Source organism: Brienomyrus brachyistius, unplaced genomic scaffold (genome assembly GCF_023856365.1).
Source record: "Brienomyrus brachyistius isolate T26 unplaced genomic scaffold, BBRACH_0.4 scaffold63, whole genome shotgun sequence".
NCBI lineage: Eukaryota > Metazoa > Chordata > Actinopteri > Osteoglossiformes > Mormyridae > Brienomyrus > Brienomyrus brachyistius.
The window spans coordinates 1,660,031-1,686,758 of record NW_026042338.1 but is presented as its reverse complement, the minus strand read 5'-3'; the positions used below and the strand labels follow the sequence as shown (position 1 = coordinate 1,686,758).

At 44.6% G+C, this 26,728-nt stretch overlaps 1 protein-coding gene across 1 annotated transcript in view; it reads right to left on the bottom strand.

Annotated features, from left to right (window-relative positions):
* The window catches only part of LOC125725263 (NLR family CARD domain-containing protein 3-like), a 37,631-nt gene extending 25,485 nt beyond the window's left edge, over positions 1-12,146 (bottom strand). Inside the window, exons 1-6 of the mRNA XM_049002032.1 lie at positions 12,066-12,146; positions 6,652-6,753; positions 6,010-6,123; positions 3,052-3,115; positions 2,640-2,868; positions 173-2,018 (exon numbers count right to left, since the gene is read on the bottom strand). Of these exons, the coding sequence (XP_048857989.1) occupies positions 173-2,018; positions 2,640-2,868; positions 3,052-3,115; positions 6,010-6,123; positions 6,652-6,713 (2,315 nt within the window). The 5' untranslated portion in view covers positions 6,714-6,753; positions 12,066-12,146. The remainder of the gene's footprint in view (positions 1-172; positions 2,019-2,639; positions 2,869-3,051; positions 3,116-6,009; positions 6,124-6,651; positions 6,754-12,065) is intronic.
* Between the last annotated feature and the right edge of the window lie 14,582 nt (positions 12,147-26,728).

Genomic DNA, 26,728 nt, shown 5'->3' with positions numbered 1-26,728 from the left:
CACTACCTTCAGGATTAGCTGCTGCTATACAAACAGCTATAGCTGTGATTATTAAAATAAAACCCACTTATTAATCCATGAGGAGAAATATATAATATATATTACACATTTCAAACCATATTCATGTATTACTGCCAGACCAGACATGATTTCCCATCCCCACGTCACTTACAGAGCCGTCCTGGAGTTCTTGACCACAGGCAGCAGCCTGCAGTGCTGTTTATCCGATCTGATGTATTTCTTCAGGTCAAACACATCCAGCTCCTCATCTGACATCAGCATCACAAAGGCCAGAGCTGAGTACTGTGCAGGTGAGAGGTCATCTGATGAAATGTTTCCTGAATTCAGGTATCTTTGTACTTGCTCTACTAGAGAATTGTCACCAAGTTCAGTCAGACAGTGGAACAGGTTGATGGTCCTTTCTGGAGATAAATTCTCCTGTATTTTCTCCTTGATGTATTGGGCTACTGTGATGGACTGGCCCCCCGTCCTGGGTTGTTCCCTGCCTTGTGCCCATTGCTTCCGGAATAGGCTCCAGACTCCCCGCAACCCTGACGGATAAGCGGTTTGGCAAATGGATGGATGGATGTATTGGACTGTTTCCATAATGGTATGTGAGCTGGTTTCTGTCGGCCCCAGTAGCTTTTGTAACAGAGTCTTACTGGAGTCTGTTGAGAGGCCCAGGAGGAAGCGGAGGTAGAGGTCCAAGTGTCCATTCTTGCTCTCTAATGCCTGATTCACTGCAGTCTTCAGCAGGTCAGCTGATGAGTTTGACAGAAACACATATAAAGCAGCGAGATACTCCTGGATGCTCAGATGCACAAAGCAGTACACCTTCTCCTGGTACAACCCATACTCCTCTTTAAAGACTTCTGTGCACACTCCAGAGTAAACTGAAGTTTCAGTGACATCAATGTCATTCCCTGTCAGATCATGCTCATAAAATATGAGATTTCCTTTCTCCAGGTTGTCAAAAGCAAGTTTACCAAGTTTTAAAAGGAATTGCTTACTGTATTCCTTAAGCTTAGTTTTTTGGTTTTTCATATACTTGTCATTTTTTAAACTTGTCTGAAAGATCAGGAAGTGTGTGTACATTTCAGTCAGAGTCCTTGGAATTTCTCCCCTGTCAGTCTCACTAAAAAGCCTCTTAAGCACAGTGGCTGAAATCCAGCAGAACACAGGAATGTGGCACATGATGAAGAGGCTCCTTGATGATTTCACATGTGCGATAATCCTGCTGGCCAGGCTCTGATCATTAAATCTCCTCCTGAAATACTCCTCCTTCTGGGCATCACTGAACCCTCGTATCTCTGTCACCTGGTGGACACACTTAGCAGGTATCTGATTGGCTGCTGCTGGCCGGGAGGTTATCCAGAGGAGAGCGGATGGGAGCAGATTCCCCTTAATGAGGTTAGTCAACAGCACATCCAGTGACGTTTTCTTTGTTACATCAAACCAGCTCTCATTGTTCTGAAAATCGAGAGGAAGGCGACACTCATCCAGACCATCAAAGATGAACAAGACTTTGTACCTAAACAGCTCAGTGGATTGAAATGATTTCAGTTCTGGGACAACGTGGTGAAGCAGTTCAATCAGACTGTATTCACCCTTAATCAAATTCAGGTCCCGGAAAGGAAGAGCAAATATGAAGTGAACATCCTGGTTTGCTTTTCTTTCTGCCCAGTCGAGAATAAATTTCTGCACAGAGACTGTTTTCCCGATACCTGCCACCCCTTTAGTGAGTACAGTTCTGATAGGTGTCACACGCCCACATAAGGGTTTAAATATATCATTGCACTTGACTGTAGTATCTTCTGTTCGCCTTTTCTTGGATGCTGTTTCAATCTGTCTCACTTCATGTTCATCATTCCCAGTCCCACCTTGAGTTATGTAGAGTTCTGTGTAAATCTCACTGAGAAGTGTTGGCTGTCCTTCCTTAGCTTTCCCTTCAAATACGCACTCACATTGCTTCTTAAGTTTACGTTTGATTTCCTGTTGATGTTGCAACATGAGCTGCCCTGAAAAGAAATGAGAGGAAAATGCACTAATTCTCACCGTGATCCTGACCAGTATGAGAGGAAGAATATCTTCCAAAAACACACTTTTTTGCACATACATATCCTGATATTTCCCTGTGACTGTGAATGTGAAACTGAAAGTTTTATCATGCGTATTTTACTGGAACACCGCATACAGGACCGTGAATAAGCCTTAGGCAGCCAAAGGAAATGTTTAAAGCCATTTATCTGGGTAGTAAGTGTATATCTGCTCAGAACCAAAAAAAACACAAAACCCCTTTTCATTTCCCAAACCTCTCCTCAGGGGCACCACAGCCAGTCCATGTATTTGTTAAATTTCACCACCAGCTCACTTCATGAATTAATTAAATTAGTTTAAAACTCAGTGAGATATTGATCAGCCACATGAGGTGTGTTAGTGGTCAAGTAAAAAAATATATGGATATACTGCACGAAATATTAAGGAGATTTTGGGAGAGGTTCTGAAATGGCAAACACACTTTGACATACATATTATAGTAGTTCTACACCAACATGAAGACCATTTAAACATCCTTTTCTTTGGCTGCCTAAGACGTTTACACAATATTGTACATGTACATAATATTATAAAGTTCTTACTCTTGTCCAGCAGGTCAGCAAGATCATTTTGCTTCATGGTCCTCAGGATGTACAGTGTGATCTTCAGAGCTACTTCTCTAACACTGGTCTTCTGCATCTGACCATCACAGTCCAGGTCATTGTCCTCCTCCAGCTGAGGCTCAGAGCATTCTGGGTAATTCTGATCTAGGTACCTCACAAACGTCTTCAGTTCCTCCTTTAGGAACTTCATGGCTTTTTCCTCTAGTGACTAAAATAAACAGTGACAGTTTATTATTGCTACTTACACCAAACCTTTTCAGAATTTCACTTGTGAATCATAGTTTAAAACATATTTTCTTTAACATGATGAATTTCTTATTATACAGCTGTATAAAATATAAGCTAATTGACATAACAGCCAAGAAAATATATATCAGCAAAAAATACAAACCTTCAATATGGATGATAAACCCGATTTATCATGTAGATCTGAACTGCAATCTTCTATTTGGTCTCTGTGAATTAGGCAGAAACATAAAGACCTCAATTCATCTACACAAATGTAACTGAAAGACTGAAAAGTTCCCCATTAAAATTGCTGTTACTGCAGATAAAGAATAACATTGTGGTATATTACAACACCAATTCCAAAAAGTTGGGCGATTGTGCAAATTGTAAATAAAAACAGAATGCAATGATATGGAAATCTCATAAACCTGTATTATATTCATAACAAAGTATAGAAAACATATCAGATGTTTAAACTGAGACATTTTGCTATTTCATGAAAAATATTGGCTGATTTTGAATTTCATGACAGCAACACGTCTCAAAAAAGTTGGGATGGAGGCAATAGGAGGCTGGAAAAGTTAGTGGTACAAAAACCCAAAAGCTGGAGGAACAATTTGCAAATAATTATGTCAATTGGCAACAGGTGAGTAACATGACTGGGTATAAAAAGAACATCTTAGAGTTGCAGTGTCTCTCTGAAGTAAAGATGGGCAGAGGGTCACAATCCCCCTAATACTGCACTGACAAATAGTGGAGCAATTTCAGAAAGAAGTTCCTCAGTATAAAATTGCAAAGAGGTTGAATATTTCACCATCTACAGCACATAATGTAATCAAACGATTCTGAGAATCTGGAGAAATCTCTGTGAAAACCAGACTAGATGCCTGTGATATTTTGGCCCTTAGGCAGCACTGCATCACAAACAGGCATGATTCTGTAATGGAATCACTAAATAGGCTCAGGAATATTTCCCAAAAACATTGTCAGTGAACACAATTCGCACTGCCATGCACAGATGCCAGTTAAAACTCTATCATTCAAAGAAGAAGCCGTATATGAACATTATCCAGAATCACCGACGTCGTCTCTGGGCCAAAGCTCATTTAAAATGGACTGCGGCTGAGTGGAAAACTGTTCTGTGGTCAGTCGAATCTAAATTTGAAATTCTCTTTGGAAACCAGGGACACCATGTCATCCGGACTAAAGAGGAGAAGGACCACCCAGCGTGTTATCAGCACTCAGTTCAAAAGCCAGCATCTCTGATGGTGTGGGGGTGCATTAGTACATATGGCAGGGGCAGCCTGCATATCTGGAAAGACACCATCAATGCTGAAAGGTATATCCAGGTTCTAGAGCAACAGATGCTCCCATCCAGACGACGTCTCTTTCAGTGAAGACCTTGCATTTTCCAACATGAAAATGCCAAACCACACACTCCATCAATTACAACATGATGGATTCGTAGAAGAAGGGTCCGGGTACTGAACTAGCCTGCCAGTGGTCCAGATCTTTCAGTCATTGAGAATATTTGGTGCATCATAAAACTAAAAATATGACACAGAAGATCTAGGACAGTTGAGCAACTAGAATCCTGTATCAGACAAGAATGGGACAACATTCCTCTCCCAAAACTCAAACTGATCTCCTCAGTCCCCAGACATTTACAGACTGTTGTTAAAAGAAGAGGAGATGCCACACAGTGGTAAACATGGCCTTGTCCCAACTTTTTTGAGATGTGTTGCTGCTGCAACATTCAAATTTTTGCTTACAATGATGCATTTTCTCAGTTTAAACATTTGATATGTTTTCTGTTCTGTTATGAATAAAATATAAGTTTATGAGATTTCCATATCACTGCATTCTGTTTTTATTTACAATTTGCAGAACGTCCCAACATTTTTGGAATTGGGGTTGTAGTTTGGAAAGATGTATCTGCCATGTTAAGCTTTATTCACTGGGGCGGCTTCCTGATTCTCTCATGACAGCAGAAGAGAACCAGTGACATCAGGCTCCAGCACACAGAGACACAGCAGGCAGGAAGGACAGTTTTCTATGCAGCCCTTTGTACCCAGTAAACACCGCTCTTGTTTTACACGCTTTCCGACTATAGATCTGTTACCTCTCAGGGCTCTTTCTGTTACACCCCACAGGGGGGCGCATTTCATGACTTGCACTATAAATGTTGCGACTCACAGCTTCTAATGTCCTGAGGCCCCACTGGCCCCACTGGCCCGGTCCATAACCCAGCCGAGGCTCCAGGGGGCGCTATCTTGGGGCACCTTCAGCCACCGGCTCATTCCCCCACCGTGAGCTAAGAAGCGCTACTGGGGATCTTTCCTGCCTGCTGCCGTTAGACACCACAATGCCTGCTGTCGATGTGCAGCCCCCACAGCCAGCCTTAACGTCCCATTTTTAACTATTTAAAATGTTTTATCTATATTTATGTATTGAACTATACTGTATGGTATTTTCAGGATTTTTTCTTTGTGTACTGTACACTTTTTAAACTTGTTATCCTACAGAAATTTCATTTACTTCTAAAAATGTTTACTTATATTTGCACTGAATCAGCAAAATGTAATTGTCACCTTTGGCAAACAAACCAATAGTCTTTCTCTTTTTTGTCTGATGATACTGGTTCATTATTAAGCCACATTGTTCCATTAAACATGTTAAACCGAAGCCTTAGTCTGAGCATAATCTAATGGATTCATGAGTGAAATTATTTATTAACACAGAAACATCCGTCTCGCATGTTGACAATCTATTGCTGAGTCATTCTTAAATGGACATGCAGGGGGAAACAGGCAAACCAGGTTTTTCCAGCTCTGTGCTGTGGACTGAAATTTAAAATCCACTTTGCGATTAAATAATTTCCAATTCCAGCTCGCAGAAAGTCAGGTTTTACAGTAATCCTCATCCATTTACCTCGGATGTTATTTATATAGAATACAGACAAAACTTTTGTTTAAATTCTCAAGGTGATGGAATCTGTTAAAGGTAAAAATTGGTGCATTCATTGTAAATATGTTATTTCCTCATAGCTTGTATGAGTCTCTGTGCCATTTGACTGAGAGTCTGAATGTCATTAACAGTGTTTGTTTAAATGCACATTTACCTTTGATCTGTAGGAAAAGGTTCCTCTCTGAAGGTGAGTGGTTGCTTCATTGACGCGTCACTCTTCATGGAAACACAGCTGGGTACAGGGGAGTCTGCTCTCTCCATCAGGACACTGTGGGCAGCGAGAGGAAACAAACCCTCATGGTATAAATATAATTCATACAATGGGGACGGCATCACACTGCTGTTTAGCCTTCTGCTCTGTCTTCATGTACTTTGATATGCTGTGAAGATCTTGATGTAAACAGACTTATTTACAGTCGGCTGTTAAGGAAATTGTCTCATCTAAAATTTAGATATTATATGAAACTTTTAGCATCACTCTTAAAAACCTCCACAACTAGACTTCACTGATGTTCCTTTTTACCTATTTGTATATGTTTTTGTTTGTTGGTTTAGTTTTGTTATGTGGCCATTTTGTATAGGAGGGATGGTCTGTTGCTCGCCTCTAGTATAAAAGAACTGGCTGATTGTGGAAGAAGACGGTGAAGACAGAAGATGGCGAGGTCTTTTTATTAAGCTACACATATTAAAGTGCTGCCCACTGACCAGCCCTAGCTAGGAGCCCAGTTTACTTTTATGTTATGGCCTGACTATAGACCCAGAGAGACATGCATGCTAGTGGCTGTAACACTGTTACCTCTCAGGGCTCTTTCTCTTACACCCCGCAGGGGGGCGCATTTCAGAAGCAGATCCATCCATTTTTATGCTGATCCAGACCAGATGATTCCTGCTGGGGCCTCTGTGAACATGAAGGGTAGGTAGATACATAGATAAATACACAATATCGAGGACTCAGCATTTTTACATCAAACTGATGAATTGTGTCTCCATTCTGTTATGTTCCATGTGTAGAATTACACAAAGTAAAGAGGTTTAATGGAAACTTTCAATGCCACATTTTTTATAAATAATTATATGTATAAACATCCCCTCCTGGAGCCGAAACCTTATCCTGGTGGAGGGGTTTGCGTGTTCCAGTGATCCCAGGAGCTAAGCTGCCCGGGGCTTTATGCCCCTGGTAGGGTCACCGAAGGCAAACAGGTCCTGGGTGAGGAACCAGACGAACTGCGGCTCATTAGACCCCTTATGATGAGTAAAACATAGATTCACGTTTTCCCTCCCCCGGATGTGGGTCACTGGGCCCTTCCTTCCCCCCCACAGCCAGGCCTGCACCCATGGTGCCTGGTCGGGCTAAGCCTGAAGAAGGCATGTAGGCTCCCCCTCCAGTGGGCTCATCACCTGTAGGAGGGGCCAAAGGGGTCGGGTGCAGTGTGAGTTGGGCAGTGGCTGAAGGCAGGGACCTTCGCTTGGATCCTCAGCTGCAGAAGTTGGCTCTAGGGAGATGGAATATCACCTCTCTGGTGGAGAAGAAGCCTGAGCTGGTGTGTGAGGTTGTGAGGTTCTAACTAGACTTTTATGGATGGAATTTCTAGGCACAGCCAGGGCACTGAGGGTTTGGTGACCTCAGGTTTGGGTCTCTGCTTTTTGCAGATGATGTGGTTCAGTTGGCTTCAGCGGACTGTGACCTTCGGCTCTCACTGGAGCAGTTCGCAGCCAAGTGTGAAGCGGCTGGGATGAGGATCAGCACCTCAAAATCCGAGACCATGGTCCTCAGCCGGAAAAGGGTGGAGTGCTCTCTGGGTTGGGGAGGAGGTACTTCTCCAAGTGGAGGAGATGAAGTATCTCGGGGGCTTGTTCATGAGTGTGGGAAGGATGGAGCAGATCGACAGGCAGATCAGTGCAGAGTTAGCAGTGATGCGGGCACTGCATCAGTCCGTCATGGTGAAGAAGGAGTTGAACCAAAAGGCAAAGCTCTCGATTTACCAGTCAATTTACTTTCCTACCCTCACCTGTGGTCATGAGCTATGGGTAGTGACTGAAAGAACGAGGTCGCGAATACAAGTGGCTGAAATGGGTTTCCTCTATAGGATGGCTGGGCTCTCCCTTGGAGATAGGGTGAGGAGCTCAGTCATTCGGGAGGGACTCAGAGTAGAGCTGCTGCTTCTCCGCAGGGTGGCTGGGCTCTCCCTTAGAGATAGGGTGAGAAGCTCAGTCATTCGGAGGGGACTCAGAGTAGAGCTGCTGCTTCTCCGCATGGTGGCTGGGCTCTCCCTTAGAGACAGGGTGAGGAGCTCGGTCATTCGGAGGGGACTCAGAGTAGAGCTGCTGCTCCTCCGCAGGGTGGCTGGGCTCTCCCTTGGAGACAGGGTGAGGAGCTCGGTCATTTGGGAGGGACTCAGAGTAGAGCCGCTGCTCCTCTGCATTGAGAGATGACTGCAGTGGGTGCATGTATACAGCAGTGATATTCCAGCAGACCAGGGGAGGGCAGATGTACTTAAACAAAGTACATCTACACAGTACAGTACAAAATCAATGACCTCCATCACACCTATCACCCCCCTACCCTCCCCCCTGGACCTCAGAATACACGAAGCGGATGTGAGTCTGCTGTTCCAGAAACAGAAATCCAAGAAGCCCCCGGACCAGACGGTGTCTCCCCCTCCTGCCTCAAACCCTGTGCTGATCAGCTGGCTCCCATCTTTACCCGCATCGTCAATAGATCCCTGGAGCTGTGTGAAGTTCCCTCCTGCTTCAAACGCTCCACCATTATCCCGTCCCCAAGAAACCCACCATCACAGGACTGAATGACTACAGACCTGTCGCCTTGACGTTTGTGGTCATAAAATCCTTTGAACGTCTGGTTTTAGCTCATCTGAAGGACATTACAGGACACCAGCTGGACCCCCTGCAGTTTGCCTACCGGGCAAACAGGTCGCTGGATGATGCAGTGAATATGGGGCTGCATTATATCCTGCAACATCCCGACCATCCAGGAACTTATGCCAGGATCCTGTTTGTGGACTTTAGTTCTTTTGACACCATTGTGCCTAATCTCCTCTCCTCCAAACTCTCCCAGCTCAACGTGTCACCAGCTACCTGCCAGTGGATCACCAGCTTCCTGACAGACAGGAAGCAGCAAGTAAGGCTGGGGGGGTCACTTCTGAAACACGGTCCCTCAGTATCGGTGCCCCTGAAGGATGTGTCCTCTCCCCACTGTGCTTCTCCCTCTACACCAATGACTGCACCTCCAGGAACTCAGTTGTAAAACTCCTGAAGTTTGCAGACGACACCATCATTGGACTCATTCAGGATGGTGATGAGTCTGCATACCGGCAGGAAGTGGAGCGGCTGGTACTCTGGTGCAGTCAGCACAACCTGGAGCTGAACACGCACAAGACTGTAGCGATGACAGTGGACTTCAGGAGACGTCTGTCATCACTGCTCCCCCTCACCATATCAGACAGCCCGGTGTCTACTGTGGAGTTCTTCAAGTTCCTGGGTACCACCATCTCCCAGAACCTGAAGTGGGAGACCAACATCTCCTCCATCCTCAAAAAGGCCCAGCAGAGGATGTACTTCCTGAGACAACTGAGGAAGTACAGTCTTCCACAGGAGCTGCTGATCCAGTTCTACACTGCAGTCACTGAGTCTGTCCTCTGCTCCTCCATCACAGTCTGGTATGGAGCAGCCACCAAACAGGACAGGAAGAGACTGCAGCGGACCGTACGGACAGCAGAAAGATCATCGGTGCCCCCTGCCCTCCATCACAGTCTGGTATGGAGCAGCCACCAACCAGGACAGGAAGAGACTGCAGCGGACCGTACGGACAGCAGAAAGATCATCGGTGCCCCCCTGCCCTCCATCACAGTCTGGTATGGAGCAGCCACCAAACAGGACAGGAAGAGACTGCAGCGGACCGTACGGACAGCAGAAAGATCATCGGTGCCCCCCTGCCCTCCATCACAGTCTGGTATGGAGCAGCCACCAAACAGGGCAGGAAGAGACCGCAGCGGACCGTACCGACAGCAGAAAAGATCATCGGTGCCCCCTGCCCTCCATCCAGGACCTGTCTCTCTGAAGATCCAGGAAAATGGCAGGAGAATCATCACAGATCCCACACACCCTGGACACAGACTTTCTGAGCTGCTGCCCTCTGGCAGACGATATAGAAGCCTGCAGACCAGGACACCCGACACAGGAACAGTTTCTCTCCCCTCGCCATCTCCCTCCTAAACAGCTGATCTGTCACACTGCTAAACACCTACAGCACTGCAACTGCACTGTATGTACAGTCTGTGGAATATATTTCTGTATTCTTTGTATTTTCTGTATATAAGATTTACGTTGTTTACTATATCGTATTGTTCATTTACACACTTTATGTGTATATGTGTGTATGTATATATGAATGTATATATGTACACATGTATATATATATACACAGTATCCATAAATATATTTATATTTATAAATGGTATAAACATATTATACATACAAATAACACTTTTATACATTTTTTAACATTTACCTTTATATTTATATATAAATCCATATTACATATTCATATTGTAGATTGTTGTTGTTTTTACACTGTTATGCTCGAGAGACCATCGACCGGAATCTAATTCCTTGTATGTGTTTGCTCACATACTTGGCCAATAAACGCGATTCTGATTCTGATTCTGATTTTGAGACTGATTTTCAAGGGACCTAAAAGTATGACAAGTCCAAATCGCTATTACAACAGTTCCGAATATACTTTAACCATGTCGAAGTCACAAAGATTTTCCTATTTTTTCCTCAACTCGTTCTCACACTGACAAGAAAAAAAAAAACAATAAATCGGCTCGACAAGTAGCCGCTAGTCAGGAAGACGATGACTCCCATTCTATCGTGGGCGGTGCCGATTCTGTGCTGACCGGATTTTGGCTCGTATCCATGGTATTGTAAAATCCCTAGACGCTTTGGACGATATAAAATCATCAATCTCCTCCATTGAGAGATCTCTTTCTAGCTTATTACTGTTAATGATTTGTTGTGATTGTTCGGCTCCACTACTTACGGTTTGGCGGAGTGCCCCCAACCCCCGCCCCCAGTGGACATACATATGGGGTGATTGGTGTACGGATTGATTCTGATCGTGTATGGACTAATCATCCCGAGATTCAAATACGCTGTCCATGATTCACCCATAATATTATTGTGCCATGGTTGAACTGCACAAACATGTTTTCATTGATCACTTATAAAACTTGTTTTTCAAGAATAACTTCTCACAGAAAGAGTTAGAACACCTGTCTTGTCTTGTCTTGTCGTTCTCTGGAGAAATGGACGCTTAATTACCTTGCTTCTCCCAGGGGAAAAGAGGAAACGTTGCTCAAAAAGTTTATGTCTCTAAAATCACACCGTGTGTTTATTAACAGGTATTAAATGTGTCACCTCCCCCACTCCCCCCCCCCTCCGTATTTACCCCAGTCGGTGTCCGCGGTGTATGATTCATTCCTGCTCGCTGACTCTGCTGCGCCCTTTTCGGGACTGATAATAAAGAGCTCATACTTATACACACACACACAACACAATTAACCCTGTGTGCACGTGTATGTGTGTGTATGTATATATATATATATATATATATATATATATATATATATATATATATATATATATATATATATATATACACAATACCTTCTGTAATTCAGCTGCGCTGTGGGTTGCGTTTGACTTATTCTTTGCCGATTATTAAAATCAGACTTGCGTACTATTTGCATTAAACAATTTAAATACGACTACAAAGTATGACTACAATTAATCAGCACATTTCAGATTGGAGAACACAGAACAGATCCGTGGTAAAACCTTTGATTTAATAAAATGTTAAGCATTGAGTTTAACCCGGATGTTTCGGGACACTAGCATTAATCCCCAACACTTAAAAAAAGAACAATTTAATATAGCTTCAAAATATTACAGCCTACGTCCCGGTCCATGTTTACGCAGCACCACATATTAGGCGAACTCATGGCTGAGCGTAAGTAATTAAATATTATTAGTGATGTTAATTCGAAAACTCTTCTGATACACGTACAGTAACCTACTGTGCTGTACGGACGTATATTTAATGTTTAATTATATTGAAAATTTTAAATTCCGCTATATATGTAGGCTGTGTTAAACATATCAATTTTATTATTATTAATTTCATTTTACCTTGAAACATAGAATATCTTTACATTATTCCAGAATCTTGATAAAATGTTTCTTGATAAAATAGCGACTCTGCCTTTAAAATCCTGACACTTAATTTCACTTTCGTTTACAGGCAGGAAATGATCAGCTCCGTTTCATGCAAAAAATGGACACGGACTCAGCGGCACATCATAGGGTTTTTGGGGGAATATTATCTATGTGACTTAATAATTAGTAACAATAACCGTAATTCGGTTATAACACACATTCAGGATGATCGTGCATGTAAAAAGCGGTACTGCAGTAACACTTAAATTATTAACAGTGGCGATTTGAGAAATTTTGATTTTAGAAATGGGGGGATCCAAGCTATCTGGGGGGGTCAAAGACAAAACTGTGTAATTTTATAATATCATCAAAATATATTAACTGGTTTAACGAAGTAAAAGTCAAACTAAACACTTGAATCACACTTTTTTTTTATTTCCAATGCTCAACAAGAACAGGTAATATATTTTACAGACAGAACATTAAACAAAACATGAACAAACAAAAATTCAGACGGTTATTACAAAGTAAAAGATACCATCTCAATACCACATATGACAGAACATTTTAGCACTATGTCTATACATCAGGTAAAAACGCATCAAATCAGGATACCATATTCAGATTGTTTTTCATTTTTAGACTTTCTGATTAGATTAATATAATTTATCTGTATTGTCAAGCTCGGCTCGTACGATCCTCCTGTGTGCCACGCCCCCCTCGTTAACCTCATATGAACCCCGACGTTATCAGATGTTTCTTGTTGTTTCATTCAGTCCTGTGTATTTAAGTCCGTCAGAGTACGTATCCCCAGGTCCGTCATCGACGTCGTGCTCCGTGTTTCCACCACAGATAAACCCATCTAAAGGCGAAATTGATCAGTTTCTTGATAGTATAACCCTTCTGAAATTATCAGACAATCAAGCGATGGCACTGGATTCTCCGCTGACTCCAGATGAACTCCAGGAAGCCCTGAACGGTATGCCCAATAAAAAGGCTCCAGGTCCAGATGGATTTCCAGCAGAATTCTATAAAGAATGTTGTAGGAAACCAAGGAAAATGATAGGCTACCACCAAATATGAATTCTGCTAACATTAGTCTCTTGCTAAAACCAGGCAAAGACCCTACATTGCCTGCCAGCTATCGTCCAATATTCCTTATTAACGTCTCAAAAAGAATAGAGAAGATATTTCTCATAATTCATAATTCATCATCATAATTCATCCTGATCAAACTGGTTGCATAAACGGAGGCACTCATCAACAAATACACGAAGATTACTTACCCTGATAGACTATTCATGCAATAAAAACCTTCAAATTACAATATTGTCTCTAGATGCAGAAAAAGCATTTGATAGAGTTAACTGGAATTTTTTATTTGCAGCTTTACGCAAATTTGGTTTCGGAAACTCTTTCAAAAACTGGTTAAAAATATTATATAGTTCCCCAACAGCATATGTCAGGACGAATGACCAAACATCCTCCAGTTTCTGTCTCAAGAGGGGCACCAGGCAGGGATGCCCTCTCTCCCCCTCACTATTTGCAATTTTTATTGAACCACTAGCAGCAGCAATTAGACAGGCTATAGTGATCAAAGGCATTAAACGCAGGAATGTAGAACATAAGGTAAGTCTTTATGCGGATGATGTGTTACTTTTTCTCCAGCATTAACAAAGCACTCTCTATGAGGTAATTACATTAATAAACTCTTTCTCAAGAGTCTCAGATTATTCGATAAATTGGTTAAAATCTACAGTTCTCCAATTAATTGCTCCTTCCAGAATAATTCTCCCACTTTGAAGATATTAAATATGTAGGTATTAACATTTCACCTAGGCTGGCAGATTTAACTAAACTAAACCATATCCCACTTTTAAAGAAAGTTGAGGATGATCTGGTTAGATGGATATCCCTACCCATATCATGTGGGACGGGTCGCCTCAAGGAAAATGATGGTTTTGCCAAGAATTAATTATTTATTTGCAATGATCCCGAGCAAACCACCACCTGACTGGTTTAGATCTCTGGACTCCACCATCTCTAAATTCCTCTGGAAAGATAAACCCCCACATATTAGCTTAAAAACACTGCAAAGGACTAAGGACAAAGGAGGACTAGATCTGCCTAACTTTCACCACTATTTCTTAGCCAACAGGCTCCAAAACATCTCAGGGTGGTTAAAACATACCCTCTTAGATCAGCCTTGGCTAGACGTAGAACAAGCACTATGCAATAATATAAAGATTTCGGATCTACCATTCATTAGCTCAGACATTAAACGACACGAATGCTTCAAAAGCATCAGTATCAGCTCTTCTCTGACAGCGTGGTGGGAGTTTCTAAAACCGACTGAGTCTTCATTAATCCCATGCAAACGTACTCCCATCTGGAACAACCCTGACGTACTACTAAATAATAATATGATAAACTTCCCAGATTGGAGTTGTAAAGGTATTAAATACTTGGAACATATATTTGAAGGAATAGACTTTTGATATTCCCTTTGACATATTAGTGAAACAATATGGGATTAACAAGAATAGATTTTTAGAATATCAACAAGTTAAAAAAGAAATTAGGGTTTAATCAAATCAAATACCACCAAGTGTGGCAGAATGCCTTAATCTGAAAACCCCCAAATTACTGTCTAAAATATACAGGACACTTTCTGAAATGGATGAATCAATATTCCTTCCTATTGGAAAATAGGAGGCAGATCTATCAGTCAGCTGGGACCACAATTTCTGGTCCAAGATACGTTTAAAAACCTTTAAACTGATTAGAAATCCCAGTTTACAGTTCATACAACAGAAAATCCTGCGTAGAGTGACTATACAGGGCATCGGATGTTCAGGATGGGTTTTACGTCTTCTAACAACTGCTCACACTGTCAAGGCGACACACCTGACAGTTACATCCACGCTTTTTGGTTCTGTCCACCTACTCAGAAGTTCTGGCTCAGGATCTGTGAAGACTTATCAAAGTGTCTGAAATGTACCATTCCAGCCTCTCCTTCAGTCTGCTTGTTGGGCGACCTAGATGGTGTCACTACAGATTTTAACACAACCCACATGGCTTTCACCGCCTTATGCATTGCTAAGAAGACTGTCCTTATGAACTGGAAGAATAAAAATAACCTTAATATCAACCAATATAGAGACAGTTTGTTGAACCATATTAGTCTTGATACAGCTTCTGCCGCCACACTAGATCAATCTCTCTGGGCTCCTTTGATCAGCTCCATCACCTAGTGGGGGTGGGGGGTCATGATTTTGTCCTGCTTTGGTCAGTGTTGTTGGCATGGGGGGGGCATATTGGCTCGGGGCGTCTGGGGGTTCCCTGGGGGTGGGTTGCTGGGGGGGTTCGGTGCTGGGACTGTGGTCCTGGCCTGGATGGGGCTTTGGTGGCTCTTGGGTGGGGTCCTTCTGGCGGCTGCAGGCGGCGCTGCTGGGGGAGCCTGTGCCGGCGGACGTAGGTTACCGGTCTGGTGGCCGTGCTGCTCCTGGGTAGATCCGGGGTGGGCTTGGGGTTCTGGGGGCGCTCTGCCTCCGGGCCGGGGTTCCGGCTGGGCTGGGGGGGCTTGGGTCCTGGTGGGTATGCCGCCGGGGTGTGGGTTGGTGCGTGCACGGGGGCTCGGCCCCGGTGCGGGGGCCTTCGGTGCGTCGGTGGAGCTGGGGGTCTCCTCGGCTGGCGGGGAGGTTCTTACCATCTGTCCGCAGGGGGCCCCTGCTTTTGGGGTATCCACTCTGCAGGGGGGGGGAATCCAATAGAGGAGGAGGAGGGACTCAACCTGGATGTCTTTTGTCTTATGCAGTATGGGAGTTGACTGAATGCTGGGGCGGGGGTAGTTTTTCCTCTGGGGTGGGGTCTGGTGGGGCGCCTTGGGCTCTGTGGGGCCGGGTGGTGCCGCTGCATTGGGCCCCGGTCTGTATGGGCCTGGGCCCCCCGCCCTGGGTGGATTTCGGGGAACGGGGAGTGCCTATGGGGGTCAGCGGGGGAGCTGGCTCCGGGGGGGGGGGAGGTATTTTGCCCCCCCCCCCATTCCTTTCCTCCCCATCCCTAAACGCTTCCCTCCTCCCGCTCCATCACACCACCACACATGTAGGGCTTTGAGGTGTAGGTGCGTTGCTGGGATGCAGGGTAGGTATTCCTCCTCTGTCCCCTCGCGACCACCTGTACCTCATTCATACACTACAACGTAGACACTCTCATTACTTACTCTCTCACGACACATACATTTAGGGCGTTGGGGATGGGCACACAGAATGGCATCCAGAGGGCGGTCTGTTCATTCAGCCTTACCTCTGGTGCCAGGGCCCACATCTCAATTTTAATCACACATAGACATTGAGGGCTCTGGGGAGAGGCCGAGCTAACACCAGCTGTTGGTCAGCAGGGGGTGGTTAGTGCCATGCCCTTCACCTGTTTTAAAAGCACTTTAGAACAACACACACCAACACCACATCTGAGCGGGCGAAGGGGGGCATGGGGTCTTTTCACACCCCCGTTCCCTGTTCGCCATTTGGGGCTGGGGGCTGAGAGGAAGAGCTGGCCGTCTGGTCGGGGTCTGGGCTGGTGGGCTTCTCGGCTACTGCGGGGTCCGGGGTGATCTTCTGGTCTCCTCGCCAGAGGAAAAATAGGGGTCCACATAGAGTATATATGGGGAGTGAGAGTATGTGTACAGCGTTCATTTCTGTGTGTCTAAATGTTGGGTGAATGTGTAAATATTTGTTTATGTCTGCATGAGGGTGGGAACGTATGCTTGTATATGTGTGCGCCTGTTTGTCTATACACACGTGTCAGGTTGGGTCCTAGACTCCACCTGAAATAACATCTCGGGCTATATTCCCCCCCGCCACACTCCCTGCCGGTGGATGGGCTCCCGGCCGCTGGTGCGTTGGTGGTTCTCGATGTCCGGGGCTGGGTGCTCGGGTGGGTGCTGGCTCACCCTCGGCAGCTTCCTGGCGGGATCTGGCCCCCCTGGCTCTGTCGGGCCCTTGCTGGGGGGTGGGGGGGCCCTTGGATCTCTGGGCCCAGGGCCAGGTCTGACCTGGTGGGGCCGGCCGCGCCTGCGGGCTCGCCGCCACGGCCCCCTGGGGCTCCTGCACTGTGGCTGCCGGATGACCTCCCTCCGGAGCTCTCCTCTGCCCTTTTCTGGGTGAGGGCTGCTATTCTCCCTGCGGTGGTCCTCCGGGGGCTCCCATGCCCTGGGGGGCCTCTGGATGTCTGGGGTCTGGGCCTCCTCCGTGTCTGCTTCATGTCCTGGTGTGTGGGGCTGTGGCTCCCCACACACACTACTAGACATTTACATGGAGAAACCTTTTGAACACCAGCGCGCTCACAGATACAGGTGTGCACACAGGGGTACAAGCAGGTACTCACAGACACAAACAGGAGTACAAACAGGTTCTCACAGACACACGCAGGTGTACAAACAGGTTCTCACAGACACACGCAGGTGTACAAACAGGTTCTCACAGACACACGCAGGTGTACAAACAGGTTCTCACAGACACACGCAGGTGTACACACAGGTTCTCACAGACACACACTGTCTTGATCAGCTGTTGCTCCTTAACATTCTAATTGTGATTCGTACAGATGTTGGTTGTTGTTTTCTCTCATCAGCAGGTATTGAAGCAGATTATCTGTGGTTTTCTTTTTTTTCTCTTTCTATCTTCTCTCTTTTCCCTCCCTCTCTCTCTCTCTATTTCCCTTCTTCTCCGTTGTCGTCCTTCTATCCCCCTCTCTCTCCCTCTCTTGAGGAAATAAATAAAAATAAATAAATAAATAGAAATAAAGTAGTCCTCCGCATAGGGGGGGTGGTGGAGGGGAAAAAAAAAAAATAAAAAAAAATAAACTGTGTTTCTGAGTTATGTTTGGGGTCAGACTATGGTGGCTGAGAAAGTTCAGCGCTCAATTCAAAGTTAAAAACGTTGCATATACAGAAAACACATGCAACTTCTAAAACGCGCTGCATTTGAAAGTTAAAAATACGCTGCAAATACAGGAAACATGCAACTTCTAAAACACGCTGCAAATACAAAAAACACATGCAACTTCTAAAACCTGCTGCAAATACAAAAAACACATACAACTTCTAAAACGCGTTGCATTTGAAAGTTAAAAACGCGCTGGAAATACAGAAAACACATGCAACTTCTAAAACGCGCTGCATTTGAAAGTTAAAAATACGCTGCAAATACAGGAAACATGCAACTTCTAAAACACGCTGCAAATACAAAAAACACATGCAACTTCTAAAACGTGCTGCAAATACAAAAAACACATACAACTTCTAAAACGCGTTGCATTTGAAAGTTAAAAACGTGCTGCAAATACAAAAAACACATGCAACTTGTAAATCATGCTGCAAATAAAAAAAACACATGCAACTTCTAAAACGTGCTGCAAATACAAAAAACACATACAACTTCTAAAACGCGTTGCATTTGAAAGTTAAAAACGCGCTGGAAATACAAAAAACACGCAACTTCTAAAACACGCTGCAAATACAAAAAACGCATGCAACTTCTAAAACGTGCTACATTTGAAAGTTTAAAATACACTGCAAATACAAAAAACATGCAACTTCTAAAACGCACTGCATTTGAAAGTTAAAAAGGCGCTGCAAATACAGAAAACACATGCAACTTCTAAAACGCGCTGCAAATACAGAAAACACATGCAATTTCTAAAACGCGCTGCATTTGAAAGTTCAAGACGCGCTGTAAATACAGAAAACACATGACGTTTTTCATTAAGCGACCCACCAAAGATGCAAAAATAACAGTAAAGGTATACTGGCTTACATATAATATTAATAATAATTATATTACATATTATTCCTAAGGATGATTGTAGCATTATTACTAACTAAACCTTTTATGGCATTTTGTTTTTCTACCCTAGATTAATGTTGGAGTCATGAACAAGACAGGATGTAATTTGAGAGGGAACCAGTGAGAGGGAAACTCTGCCTCTAATTGTTGACATTAATTGGTCACATGAGCAGCTCTTGTCTGCTGCGCTGAAGACAATGAAGGATTTCAATCAGGACCTGGAGGATGGGAGTATGACCTACTCTACGCTGATGGGACAGGGGTCAGAAATATACCTGGAACAGAAACACCATTTACAACTGAGCGGTACAAAGAGGCTATTGGAAAAGCATAGCAGCGCATCACACTGTGTATCTGTCTCCTGGAAACCTTCTTATCTATAGGTAAGTCATGGCAATGCCTTATAATAAAAAGAGGCACAGTGTTTTCTTACATAGTTTTATTGATTTTTTAATTTTTTTTGTAAATGGACTAGAACTACTTTGAAGCTGTTTATTAGTGATTTAGTAATGGTGTTATTTTGGAAGTAGCAATTATGTTTCCCACAATTTAAAAATCTAATAAGTGATAAAGACATTACAAGTTCTGATGATGAGGATGATGCCATAATTGTCAGGATGCCCACCTGTGCATCCGGGCTCTTGGACACTTTGGTTCGTCCGTTTCAAGGAAATTCAATTTAAACTTTGCCACTCGTACAGCATTGTTACAGTGCATTACATTTTCTCAGGATGCATGTTCAAATACAAGGGCATGTAGTACGGTTTGATTTATTACGTTTATTAATACTTATAATTTTACTTTGGTCTTTGATCTTCTGGTTTTCTTTACAGCTCTGAAAGTCGTACACCTCAAAGAGAAGACTGGTAAGGTTATATATTATAATATTACATATTAGGTTGTGCAGAATGTTAGATTGTCAAAGCATTTTTTTTTTTATGACTTAACCGACATTTACATTTTTTAGGTCAGCCACAACATCCCAGTCATCCAGCCAAGACGTACACAGCATTCTGTGATAAAAACCCCATCCTGATACTTTACTTTTGTATTTAAGTAGATGTTGTAATGCTCATTCTTGTATTGTCTGTGCAATAAAGACAGTAGCAGGAGCCCAAGAGATGGCCGACTCAGCCCAGCAGCTCACACCAAGCAACTTCTGTACGTAAGTCTGAATGAATTTAATTTTGCTCCTGAAATGTGCTACATTTGATAGACTGAAACTCATCTCTTTTTTTCACAGTGAGTACGTCAATGTCTGTGCACCAATTGTGATTGATAGCAGCTCAGAATCTGAGGAAATCATGGATTCAAAAGAGGAAATCAGGTATTACATGATTAGGAGACATACTGAACCCATCTGAATACATTAATAATCATTAGTATTACCTCTTGCTAAATGACCTCTGAAAACAAAATAACCAAATATTAAAGGCTTATAACTTTTGTAAGGTGCATAGGGACATGTATACAAGCACTGTTCCGTGTTACCCTGATAACCAGCCATAGCAGTTGTAGTGATTCCTGTTATCAGGCATATGATTAATGCCTATGTTGGATTTGGCTCCGCCCGGTGTGTGCAAGGGTGCTTGGGTAGCGAGCATAATAGTTCATTTGGCTCTTACTTGTATAGTGAATGGTGCATGTAAATAAAGACTGTTCAGTACACGAAACAATCCTCCCTCGCCTCATGACATGGTGTCAGAAGTAAAAGACTGAGCGCCGAATAAGTGAAAAATGTCAAAATTTAACCCACCGGAGCCGTTCGACTTCTCCCAGCCGGCCGCGTGGCTGATATGGCGACAGCGTTTTTCCCGTTTCCGAGTAGCGTCGAAACTGGATAAGGAGACCGGCGAAGTGCAGGTGAATTCGCTGCTTTATGCGATGGGCAGGGACTGTGAGCCTATCTACAATTCCTTTCTTATGGGGGAAGAAATTGAATTTAATTATGAAGCTGTAATTGCACGGTTTGACGACCATTTCGTGCCTAAACGTAATGTCATTCATGAACGTGCTTGCTTCCATAAGAGAGCTCAGAAGGCGGGAGAATCTGTGGAATCTTTCGTGAGAAATCTTTACGAGTTGGCCGAACATTGTGATTTCGGAATTACCAAAGATGAGCAAATTAGGGATAGGATTGTGATAGGAATAGTGGACAACGAGGTCTCACAAAAATTACAACTAGAAAAGGATTTGACGCTGTCCAAGGCAATTCAAATCGCTCGTGAAAGTGAGCAGATAAAGGTGCAGTGCGCCGACATAAGAACCGTGAGCAGCAAAGTGGACGAGGTAAGACACAAGCAGCGGCACGGATACATTAAGAAATGCACTGGAGGACAGCAGCGGCAGTCTAACAAGCAGGGGAAAAGGGAGTTTAAGCAAGGATATTGCACACGATGCGGGCAATTGCACGATTATAGTGTATTATGCCCTGCACGCGATAAGAGATGCAGGAAATGTAATAGAAAGGGTCATTTTGAACGCGTGTGCAAAACAAAAATGGTGAAAGAGGTTACTGAAGAACCCGAGATGGAAATGGAAAATCAAGGGACATTTTTTCTGGGTTCATTAACTAAGCAGACAGACTCAGATGACCTGTGGTATGTTGTGCTCCCTGTTAATGGCCACAAGATCAAGTTTAAAATAGACACTGGTGCTGATGTCACAGTCATGTCAGAGAAAACGTACCAGAGTCTGGATACTAGAACTGCCGTTAGTAGCCCGGGTGGCAGAATCGACTGTATGGGAAAATTTCTAGCCACAAGCGAACAAGGGACATAAATACACCTTTTGGGTTTTTGTAATAAGAGGGCCTTATGCAAACAATCTTCTCAGCAGAACAGTAGCATGCAGGATGGGTTTAGTGTTGAGAGTTGACCAAATAGACACAGACATCTTTGGTAATATTGGACTGCTAAATTGTGAGCCCGTTAAAATAGAGCTGAGGTCAGATGCAATACCTTATAGTTTAGCTACTCCTCGTAGAGTGCCATTTCCCATTTTACCTAAGGTGGAGGAGGAACTGAGACGCATGCAATCACTGGGCATTATTGAAGAGGTTACAGAGCCCACCGACTGGTGCGCGCCCATGGTGCCAGTCATGAAGAAGACGGGTAAAGTGAGAATATGCGTTGATCTAAAGAGACTCAATGAGGCTGTGAAGCGAGAAAGGTTCATCCTACCAACCTTGGAGGACATAGCCCCTAAGCTAGCTGGAGCAAGGGTCTTTTCAACGTTGGATGCTTCCAGTGGATTCTGGCAGATACCCCTGGAAGCCAGCTGTAGAAAACTGACCACGTTCATCACGCCAGTTGGAAGGTTCTGTTTCTGTCGCCTCCCTTTTGGAATAACTTCAGCTCCTGAGATTTTCCAACGGGAGATGAGCACACTATTGAAGAACCACGAGGGCACAGTTGCGGTGATGGATGATGTGCTAGTCTATGGGCGGACTGAGGAGGAACACAACCGGCATCTGAGCGCAGTGTTACAGACCATTAAAGACTCTGGCCTAAGGCTCAATAAAGATAAATGCCACTTTGGAAAGTCAGAGATCTGCTATTTTGGACACATAATTGGAAAGGATGGGATAAAGCCAGATACCAGCAAAGTAAAAGCTGTTTCCGAGATGCCAAGCCCCACGAATATCAGTGAGTTAAGGCAAGTACTGGGACTCATCAACTACCTGGGTAAATTCTTACCAGCCCTGTCAACTACACTACGGCCAATCACAGAGCTACTGAAGAAGGAGGCTGTTTGGACCTGGAGTGAGTCTCAAGAGCAGGCATTTGCCAGAGTCAAAGCCATGTTAGTATCAGCACCCGTACTTGCGTACTACGATGCCAGAAAACCAACAGTCGTCAGCGCGGATGCAAGCAGCTACGGCCTAGGAGCCGCCCTGCTACAGGCACATGATGGCGAGCTTAAGCCCGTCGCCTTTTGTTCACGCACTTTAACAGCTGCAGAGAAAAGGTATTCGCAAATTGAAAAAGAGTGTCTGGCAGGAGTCTGGGCATGCGAGAGATTTTCCCGTTACTTACACGGGTTGGATAGGTTCTGTTTACAAACAGATCATAAGCCACTGGTTCCATTGATCAATGCATATGACCTAGACAAAGCACCACTCAGGTGCCAGCGTCTGTTGATGCGCCTCATGCGTTTCAATGTGAAAGCCGTGCATGTGCCAGGCAAGCAACTAACAGTGGCTGACACACTGAGCAGAAACCCACTGACAGACGAGACGACGTCCAACACAGAGGAGGATGTTAAGGTCTTTGTGGAGGCTGTGGTGACGAGCAGGCCAATGTCAGTTCATAGATTAGATGACATTAGAGAGGCCACGCGTAAAGATGCAGATCTCCAAACGGTCATCAGCTTCATCAGATCAGGCTGGCCAAAAAGAATTGCACAGTTACCATCGCTGCAGGGATTTTACACAGCGAGGGCGCATCTGTCAGAGGCCAATGGCCTCGTATTGTACCAAGACAGGATCGTTGTCCCGGCCACGTACAGATCAGAAATGCTGCAGCGGATACATGAGGGTCACCAGGGGTTGACAAAGTGCAGGTAAAGAGCCAGAATGTCACTCTGGTGGCCAGCCATAAGTACAGATATTGCCAAAATAATTAAGACATGCATGTTCTGTGCCGAGCATAGACCATCACAGAAAAAAGAGCCTCTCAAATCAACTCCACTCCCTAAAGGTCCATGGCAGAAAATCGCAGCCGACCTGTGCGAGCTAGAGGGCAGAAAATACCTTATTGTGGTGGACTATTATTCCAGAGATATTGAAATAGCCCATCTGCCCACCATCACAAGCCAACAGGTCATCACACAACTAAAGTCCATGTTTGTGAGATGGGGCATTCCCCTAGAGCTGGTAAGCGACAATGCCATGCAGTTTTCATCTTCCGAATTTCAGGTCTTCAGGCAGCAATACGGTTTTACGCATACAACCTCAAGTCCACATTATCCCCAGGCGAACGGGGCCGCTGAGCGGGCTGTGCAAACTGCCAAGCGTATCCTCAAGCAACCAGACCCTCATCTTGCTCTAATGTGTTATCGTGCAACCCCCATTAGTGCGACAGGAGTGAGTCCAGCGCAGCTTATGACTGGACGTCAGATCAGAACAACACTCCTCACATTGGATGAGAAGCTGCAGCCTAAGCATGTCAGCTATGAAGAAGTGCTTCAGAGGGACAACAAAGCTAAAGAGGCCTACCGGTTCTTTTATAACCGCCGACATTCTGCAGAAGCTCTGCCGGATCTGCACCCTGGTCAGAGCGTAAGGGTCAAACTAGACGAGGAGAAGGCGTGGAAAACACCAGCCAAGGTCCTAGGCAAATCTCCTGAGCCAAGATCCTATTGGGTCAGGACAGACAGTGGTATGGTCGCTCGACGGAACAGGAGACATCTCCAGGTTGTGCCAGCGTCACCCTCTGCTGAGACATCAGATGAACATGCTGGAGATGCACTAGGATCCACTGGAGAGGCCAGTCCACAGGTTCAAACTGAGACCCAGACAACTACAGGCACTGCGCCGGTGTCCGCAACACCACCTGGGACTCCTAGAGCAGTGAGAAGAACATTCAGGGGTAGAGAGATCAGAACCCCTCTCAGGTTTAAAGACACTTAGGTGGGGAGTCCAACTTCTTTGTGAAGAGAATGGGGAGAGACTGTTGTTATAGGAACAGCATCTGTTTGAGGGCAGAATAATCCCTATGTTGCTGTGGACGGAGGGCAGTCTACCCCAATGTCCTAGTTGAAACGTTCAAATTGAAATGTTCTAGTAATTATTTAAAAGTAAATTAACGTTAAACTAATAATAATAATAAATGGAAGCCGAGTTGCTTCATGCTACATGGTTGGGAGCAAATGTCATGCAAGCATGTTGAAAAGAAAAAAAAAATTGTTTTATTTCCTTAAGAGAAGGGAGATGTAGTGATTCCTGTTATCAGGCATATGATTAATGCCTATGTTGGATTTGGCTCCGCCCGGTGTGTGCAAGGGTGCTTGGGTAGCGAGCATAATAGTTCATTTGGCTCTTACTTGTATAGTGAATGGTGCATGTAAATAAAGACTGTTCAGTACACGAAACAATCCTCCCTCGCCTCATGACAGCAGTCATTTTATTTAGGGTGATTTTGTGATGAAAATGTGTGGACTGATGCCTTGGCTGCTTCATTTACCGTTTGGGACTGACAGCTGCAGATGTGGTGTCCAATCTGTCTGGGAAGACAGGCGGAACCTCATGCAACAGATTCAGTATTAACAGAGCACATGTCTGGGATGGAGCTAGACGAGGCTTTAAAAGATCTTCATATAGTCCAATTTATGACATGCTGCTAAAATTCTCAGATGATATTGGACAGATAGAAGAGGCTGCGGACACCGAGGGGCCAAATGTGAGTTTCTTACGTTGTTAATGGACTCCATAAGAACAAAAAGAGTCTTTGAAGGCAGAGACCATGCAAAATATCCTGCATTGAACAGTGATGGTAATATTTTTTCAGTTTATAACGATTTGATACCAAACTGTTACTTGCTCTAGTAAGTAACTGTCACGATCGGGAAGGTGCAGACGGGCGATCGTGCGGGCAAGGAGCAGGCAAGGCAAATGGAGTACGGGGTATACGGGGATTTAATGAAGGCACAGGCAGGACGGGACATAGGCATCGACAACATCAATGACGGACAAGGGAAACCGGGGAGACCAGGACTTAAATACACAGGACTAATCAAAAGTAAACAGACACAGCTGGGTACGATCCGGGAAATACACGTGGGTAAGCAGGGGGCGTGGAACACAGGAGGAGCCGACGAGCAGGTCATGACAGTAACACTGTAATAATATATTTAGCTGCAGCACAAGATGAATACTTCCATATAGGAAGGATGATTGCAGTGTCCGTGGTGGCCCTGGGCCTAGGTGTCTTTCAGCAAACCTCTTCAGTATCTCACTGGTAAATGAAGTCAATTGATGTTCCTGTTGAGGACATACCTGAAGAAGTGAGGAATGCTCTTTGTGAGGTAGCATGAAATGTCATATAAACAATGAAGCATAAATAGACTAATCTGGTTTAATATACATGTTTTATCAATTTAAATTATGGTAAAGGGGCGGCATGGTGGTGCAGTGGTTAGCACTGTTGCCTCACACCTCTGGGACCCGGGTTCGAGTCTCCGCCTGGGTCACATGTGTGTGGAGTTTGCATGTTCTCCCCATGTCGTCGTGGGGTTTCCTCCGGGTACTCCGGTTTCCCCCCACAGTCCAAAAACATGCTGAGGCTAATTGGAGTCGCTAAATTGCCCATAGGTGTGCATGTGTGAGTGACTGGTGTGTGAGTGTGCCCTGCGATGGGCTGGCCCCCCATCCTGGGTTGTTCCCTGCCTCGTGCCCATTGCTTCCGGGATAGGCTCCGGACCCCCCGCGACCCGATAGGATAAGCGGTTTGGAAAATGGATGGATGGAAATTATGGTAAAGGGGCGGCATGGTGGTGCAGTGGTTAGCACTGTTGCCTCACACCTCTGGGACCTGGGTTCGAGTCTCCGCCTGGGTTACATGTGTGTGGAGTTTGCATGTTCTTCCCATGTCGTCGTGGGGTTTCCCCCCACAGTCCAAAAACATGCTGAGGCTAATTGGACTTGCTAAATTGCCCATAGGTGTGCGTGTGTGAGTGAATGGTGTGTGAATGTGCCCTGCGATGGGCTGGCCCTGCCTCGTGCCCATTGCTTCCGGGATAGGCTCCGGACCCCCCGCGACCCAGTAGGGTAAGTGGTTTGGAAAATGGATG